The following is a 7,508-nucleotide window of genomic DNA, read 5'->3' on the forward strand; positions in this document are numbered from 1 at the left end:
GGAGTGTACTGTACATCAGCATGGAGGGGGGAGTGTACTGTACATCAGCATGGAGGGAGAGTATACTGTACATCAGCATGGAGGGGGAGTGTACTGTACATCAGCATGGAGGGGGAGTGCACTGTACATCAGCATGGAGGGAGAGTATACTGTACATCAGCATGGAGGGGAGTGTACTGTACATCAGCATGGAGGGAGAGTGTACTGTACATCAGCATGGAGGGGGAGTGCACTGTACATCAGCATGGAGGGAGAGTATACTGTACATCAGCATGGAGGGGGAGTGCACTGTACATCAGCATGGAGGGGGAGTGTACTGTACATCAGCATGGAGGGGGAGTGTACTGTACATCAGCATGGAGGGGGAGTGTACTGTACATCAGCATGGAGGGAGAGTATACTGTACATCAGCATGGAGGGGGAGTGTACTGTACATCAGCATGGAGGGAGAGTGTACTGTACATCAGCATGGAGGGGAGTGTACTGTACATCAGCATGGAGGGAGAGTATACTGTACATCAGCATGGAGGGGGAGTGTACTGTATATCAGCATGGAGGGGGAGTGCACTGTACATCAGCATGGAGGGAGAGTTTACTGTACATAAGCATGGAGGGGGAGTATACTGTACATCAGCATGGAGGGGGAGTGTACTGTATATCAGCATGGAGGGGGAGTGCACTGTACATCAGCATGGAGGGGGAGTGCACTGTACATCAGCATGGAGGGAGAGTTTACTGTACATAAGCATGGAGGGGGAGTATACTGTACATCAGCATGGAGGGGGAGTGTACTGTACATCAGCATGGAGGGAGAGTGTACTGTACATCAGCATGGAGGGGAGTGTACTGTACATCAGCATGGAGGGAGAGTATACTGTACATCAGCATGGAGGGGGAGTGTACTGTATATCAGCATGGAGGGGGAGTGCACTGTACATCAGCATGGAGGGGGAGTGCACTGTACATCAGCATGGAGGGAGAGTTTACTGTACATAAGCATGGAGGGGGAGTATACTGTACATCAGCATGGAGGGGCAGTGTACTGTACATCAGCATGGAAGGGGAGTGTACTGTACATCAGCATGGAGGGGGAGTGTACTGTACATCAGCATGGAGGGGGGAGTGTACTGTACATCAGCATGGAGGGGGAGTGTACTGTACATCAGCATGGAGGGGGAGTGTACTGTACATCAGCATGGAGGGGGAGTGTACTGTACATCAGCATGGAGGGGGAGTGTACTGTACATCAGCATGGAGGGGGAGTGTACTGTACATCAGCATGGAGGGGGAGTGTACTGTACATCAGCATGGAGGGAGAGTATACTGTACATCAGCATGGAGGAGGGATTGTACTGTACATCAGCATTGAGGGGGAGTGCACTGTACATCAGCATGGAGGGGGAGTGCACTGTACATCAGCATGGAGGGGGAGTGCACTGTACATCAGCATGGAGGGAGAGTTTACTGTACATAAGCATGGAGGGGGAGTATACTGTACATCAGCATGGAGGGGGGAGTGTACTGTACATCAGCATGGAGGGGGAGTGTACTGTACATCAGCATGGAGGGGGGAGTGTACTGTACATCAGCATGGAGGGGGAGTGTACTGTACATCAGCATGGAGGGGGGAGTGTACTGTACATCAGCATGGAGGGGGGAGTGTACTGTACATCAGCATGGAGGGGGAGTGTACTGTACATCAGCATGGAGGGGGGAGTGTACTGTACATCAGCATGGAGGGGAGTGTACTGTACATCAGCATGGAGGGGGGAGTGTACTGTACATCAGCATGGAGGGGAGTGTACTGTACATCAGCATGGAGGGACGCTGTACTGTACATCAGGATGGCGGGGCAGTATACAGCAGATGCAATGGCCTGCGTCCACTATAGAACATAATAGGTGAACTAGTATCTTCTAGGGCTGGGGAACCTGGCATTGTCAGTCTGGAGGAGGCTGGTGTCACGGGGGCAGTTATTATGGCAGACACATGTGTTAATGAACATCACTGGTTTCTTCATAACTCTGCCATTAGGACAGCTGAACTCCACCTGGGCGGTCCTGGTGCTGTGGGGGGTGCAGCATCGCCCATCGGTACAATCGCCACAGAACTTGGGTTTGTAGCTGTGTACACTGACACAGTTGTTATATTCAAAATGGATGGCTTTTTCGGATTTCTTCACTCTCATGCATTTTTTCCCTTTCTGGAAGAGAAAGAAAAAAAAAATTAAGTAAAATGTTCATTGCATTAATGAGAAAAGAGAATATATACATGGCACTTGTGCCTTGGGCCCACCCTCCAACAACCCTTAGGAAATAGGGCGAATGTCTTCTCCTGGACACTGAGAAATTTGGAGCCGATTTTGAGGCGGATTCTGCCCATGGACAGGTGTGGTGCTGTGTCTGGACGAAAGCGGCCCCATTTTACTAATTCTGTACAACCCCTTTAAGGTGGAAGCTTTTCATAAGAAAAAATGTGGGCAATTTTCTTGGCACTCCGAGGGTTTTGAGATGCACACCCACGTTGATTTGGATTGGATCCCTACTTGAGCCCCCATTCCTTAGTGGAGTGACGTGTATCTCTTCTTTTACGGGCTATTATAATAAATTTGTTGAGCCAGTGCGTCCCTGGTCCACCTTGGTCTCTGCCCACTTTCACAAAAGGTGGCGAGAAACAATGTGGCGCATCTTTGGCGCAAGTAGGGGCACTGCTCCAAAAATGTGCCCCAATTACACCGATCTACACCAGAAAAATGGTGTAGATGGGTGTAATAACCCCCCCGCACCCCACCGTCTATAACCTTGCAAAATTGTGTAACCCTTAGAGACACTAAGATCTGAGTGTCATCCATCTCCATGTCTCGGGGTATAAATGGTTACCTTTTCTATCAGTCCCTGGGTCTCTTCATCACATGGTCGCACCATGCACAGGCGGATCTGTTTCTGCATTTCACAGCGGCGGTTACGATTTGTCACCCTGTACGAGTGTCCCAGGCCGCACGTCTTAGAGCAGGCGCTCCACTCTGTTGTCTGCTCAATACAGTTGGTGCCCATGTCTACTCCCAATGTGGCCTCCGGTCTATAAGCTGTGCAAATACAAGAACACAATGGGTTTGATATTTTGGTCATACAGTCTACTTACCAATTTTGCAGATGGTAAAATAGGTACATTTAAGTCTTACCCCCGGGCACTCCCCCAGCCCTCCTGGATAATACCCCCAAACCAACCAAGATGGCCACTTTGGGTGGAATTGGCTGAACTATTAGGGAGTGTCCCGGCAAATTCAGACAGCTGACAACTATGGCCCGTGACAACCCGTCTTATAACATAAGTAATAGTAAGATAATTATGTAAAATCTCACCAGCCATAGCGAAGCCTCCGAACGCCACTTCTTCTCTTGAATCGCACACCCACTTTTCGCAGCATTCCCCGGGAACGGTCACTTTTCTTGGGAAGGGACAATCAGGTCCCGGGAGCTGAAGGTCCAGGTTACATCTGGGGACACATCCTATCTGTCCATCCTCACATGTACAATGGTATTTACAGCTTGGTTGGAAGGTTTCTCCATTGTTGTAGAGGGCTCCGTTAAACACACATTTACCTCCTTCCAGAACTAATGCAAAAAAGCCAAAAAGGATAAAAACAATGAAATGAATGGACCGGAAAGTAGAAAAAAATCCAGCAGCCTGACCCTCCCCATAACCGAAGTTTATAGGAAACCACTACAACATTACAATATAGCCAACTGGAAGCCACCAAATGGAAACACCAAGCCATGTGGTCCAATGAAAGTACCAGCCACATGTATATTACACTCAGATCTCACATCCTATACGGCCCACCCTTTGCCCATGTTTAGTGGTGCACTTACCCATGCATATGCCCACATCGCTCTGCAGCTCTGCACTGAAGTCACAGTATAAGCCTAGGTCTTCTTGACATGGCAGCACCTCAGAGCAGATCTCTCCTTGCTGTTTGGCACACACTGGGCAGCAGGCACAGCCATCTAGCACGACTGGTACATCAGGAGCGCAGTTTGGCGGTTCTTCTGGGCATGGTCCGCACTGTGCTGGGCATTTCTGAGAGACCACCTGCAGGATAGACATATAGCAATTATAGACAGGGCATAAAATCTACACCCCAGGATAGGTGACCAATATCTGAGGATGGGGACTGCACCACCAGAATTAGGGAGAAATTACACGGGGCTCCAGACATGAGTAAGGCCTAGCTAACCACATACTGATGAACCGCCGGTGTCCGCCTGCAGCCTCTTTGCGAAATAACAGGGGTTTTTTTAGCCGACTTTTTTGTCCGACTTCGTGTCCGGCCAAAAAAAACCAGTTTACCCGCGCAGAGGCGTAAGTGTTAATGTCCCCTAAGGGGTGGTGCATACGTAGGAATTTGACCCTGAATTTAAGATGGAACCTGCCTCAAATTCCGCCTAAAAATCAGCCTTCCATTTCAATGGCAGCCAGTATCTGATTTTTTTCTTCCAGCTGATTTTTACATCCTGATTGTTCTTTCGGAAAAATCCGCCTGAGAACTCCCATTAAGAAGAATGGGAGGCGGAAAATTATAATTAACCTTTTCCACTGACAGGGAATTAGACAAATTCCGTGTGAAAATACCATCATGGAATTCGGGGGCTCTAAGGGTGCATTATACTATGTATAGGGGCAATAAGGTGGCAGTATACTGTGTGGGGAGTACTAAGGGGGCATTATACTATGTATAGGGGCAATAAGGTGGCAGTATACTGTGTGGGTGGTACTAAGGGGGCATTATACTGTGCAGGTGGCTTATGGTAGTAGTATTCTGTGTATGGGGCACTATTGGGGCATTATTTTATGTGTAGGGGCAAAAAGTTGGCAGTATACTGTATGGGGGGTACTAAGGGGGCATTATACTGTGCAGGTGGCCTATGGTAGTAGTATTCTGTGTATGGGGCACTATTGGGGCATTATTTTATGTGTAGGGGCAATAAGGTGGCAGTATACTGTATGGGGGGTACTAAGGGGGCATTATACTGTGCAGGTGGCCTATGGTAGTAGTATTCTGTGTATGGGGCACTATTGGGGCATTATTTTATGTGTAGGGGCAATAAGGTGGCAGTATACTGTATGGGGGGTACTAAGGGGGCATTATACTATGTATAGGGGCAATAAGGTGGCAGTATACTGTGTGGGTGGTACTAAGGGGGCATTATACTATGTATAGGGGCAATAAGGTGGCAGTATACTGTGTGGGTGGTACTAAGGGGGCATTATACTGTGCAGGTGGCTTATGGTAGTAGTATTCTGTGTATGGGGCACTATTGGGGCATTATTTTATGTGTAGGGGCAAAAAGTTGGCAGTATACTGTATGGGGGGTACTAAGGGGGCATTATACTGTGCAGGTGGCCTATGGTAGTAGTATTCTGTGTATGGGGCACTATTGGGGCATTATTTTATGTGTAGGGGCAATAAGGTGGCAGTATACTGTATGTGGGTACTAAGGGGGCATTATACTGTTTAGCAGGCACCAATATTAGGCGGCCCCAAGACATGGCAAGTCCTTTGGGCACCAGAAATGTCAAATCCGCCCCTCACTGGGATCACCACTGGTCACTTGAATGGAGGTTGTTCATGTGCATTGCCGCAACCATTCAGCGTCTATGTGTCAAATGAGAACAGACACGCTTTGTACTCAGCTGTATTCGCTAGCCCCATAGACACCGGATGAAGCGGCAGGGCGCATACGATCCTGAGGCCCCCCCAGCCAGCAGTCGGATTTGTCACTATTAAAACCCCACAGTTATATAAATCCATAATTCAGTAACCAACAGAGACAAGACACGCGAGTTGTGGCCGTGGCATAATGTATAATTATTGTAATATAATCTATTATTATACTGTATTTAAGGCCTACTAATATACACGGACCTAGCTGCTAGTGCCCCTAGCAACCAATCACAGCTCAGCTTGTTATAGACAAGGCCTTTGTGCTCCAACTTCTCACTATTTTCAATACCTTTGCTTGCTGTCAGTGAATTATTATTGTCAGAGGCTCAAACCCATTCCCACCTAGTTTTCTACAGCTGAGTGTTTGTTACAATTGTATCCAGTCTAGGCAATCCTATGTGATCCGTCCCAAATATTATTATACCAGTCCTGCAATGCATTTGATTTCTCTTTCTTACTCTAGGTTCACACTAGCGTTCGGCTCTTCATCATTTGGGCCCCATGGGGACCCCAAATATGGAGAGCCTGCCCACTAAAAACGCAGTTACCCATAGACCCCATAGACCAGGGATAGGGAACCTTCGGTTCTCCAGCTGCTGTGAAACTACAACTCCCATCATGCTCCATTCACTTCCATAGGCGTTCTAAGAACAGCAGAGTAAGTATGCATGCTGGGAGTTGTAGTTTTGCAACAGCTGGAGAGCCGTACGTTCCCTACCCCTGCCATAGACTATAATGGGTCAGTGGGGTTTCCTCTGTGCAGGACTTTTCAGAGTCTGTGGCGGGAGGTCCAACCTAGCTTTAGGCCTCATGCACACGACCAAGTGACCTGTCAGCATGCTCGCCATGTTTTTCGCGGCTAGCACACCGACCTATACATTTCTATGGTTCCATACACACAACAGAGTACTTTCATGGTCCCATGTATGGAGCCGTGAGCAAAACCTAGGACAGGTCCTATTCCTATCCAATTCGAATGAATGCAGCACATGGATGTCATATGCATATGTCGCCTTACACTGATACATTGTAACAAGCAACAGCTGTGTGAAAGCAAAATTACAGTCCCATTCTCTGACAGCAAGCAGAGTTCTTGAAACGTAAAATTGAAGCACAAAGTATATTAGAAAGTTATAAAACTTTTTATGATCAAGCTGTATGTACTGTACATATACCCCCAGAATGGAAGTGCGTACAGCGTCCTAGGGGGACAACTGAATATTTAGCATCATTATGAATTTAGACACTTTGCAAATGGTAGAATTTCCTTTCTTTGCATCCGTATTATCTCTATATAAGACAATGTAACACTATAGCACAGACTATAATACAGATCCCAATTCTATCACCTACATAGACTGTAGCGTATCATGACTTACTGTATTAATGAGCAGGAATGTGCACAGGGCAGGCAGCAGGCGACGTCCGCAGATCATCATGTCCCACTAGCAGAGGGGTCCTGGTTTCCAACTTGTAAGGATTAGTATTCTGTGTATTTCATTCGCCTTCGCCCCCTCTATATATAGGGCATTGCGATGGCTGGTGCTATCCTATTGGTTGGGTTTCTTGGGATGGGCAGTAGCTAAGACCATGACGATTTCCAAATACTTTCCTCCCACCAGCTTTCCCTCTGGAATCTCTGGGTTATGGACACTAGATGGCAATGTAATAGTTTTCCGGAGGGAAAGAACACATGTAATACTTGTGAGAAGGAATGTATTTTCCATCCCGCTCATTGACTTGTGTCAGAGGAACTGATTACTCATCTGAACATGAGGAATGC

The 7,508-nt window shown here is 47.6% G+C and overlaps 1 protein-coding gene across 1 annotated transcript; it reads right to left on the minus strand.

Annotated features, from left to right (window-relative positions):
- Nucleotides 1–1,286: 1,286 nt before the first annotated feature.
- On the minus strand, nt 1,287–7,211 carry CCN3 (cellular communication network factor 3). Its single transcript, XM_075272072.1, has 5 exons — nt 7,105–7,211; nt 3,873–4,092; nt 3,363–3,614; nt 2,880–3,085; nt 1,287–2,203 (listed from the first exon to the last, which is right to left on the minus strand). The coding sequence occupies exons 1-5, from the start codon at nt 7,162–7,164 to the stop codon at nt 1,907–1,909; spliced, it is 1,035 nt and encodes a 344-aa protein (XP_075128173.1). The 5' UTR covers nt 7,165–7,211; the 3' UTR covers nt 1,287–1,906.
- Between the last annotated feature and the right edge of the window lie 297 nt (nt 7,212–7,508).

The sequence above is a fragment of the Leptodactylus fuscus genome, chromosome 4 (assembly GCF_031893055.1).
Source record: "Leptodactylus fuscus isolate aLepFus1 chromosome 4, aLepFus1.hap2, whole genome shotgun sequence".
In the NCBI taxonomy this organism is placed as follows: Eukaryota; Metazoa; Chordata; class Amphibia; order Anura; family Leptodactylidae; genus Leptodactylus; species Leptodactylus fuscus.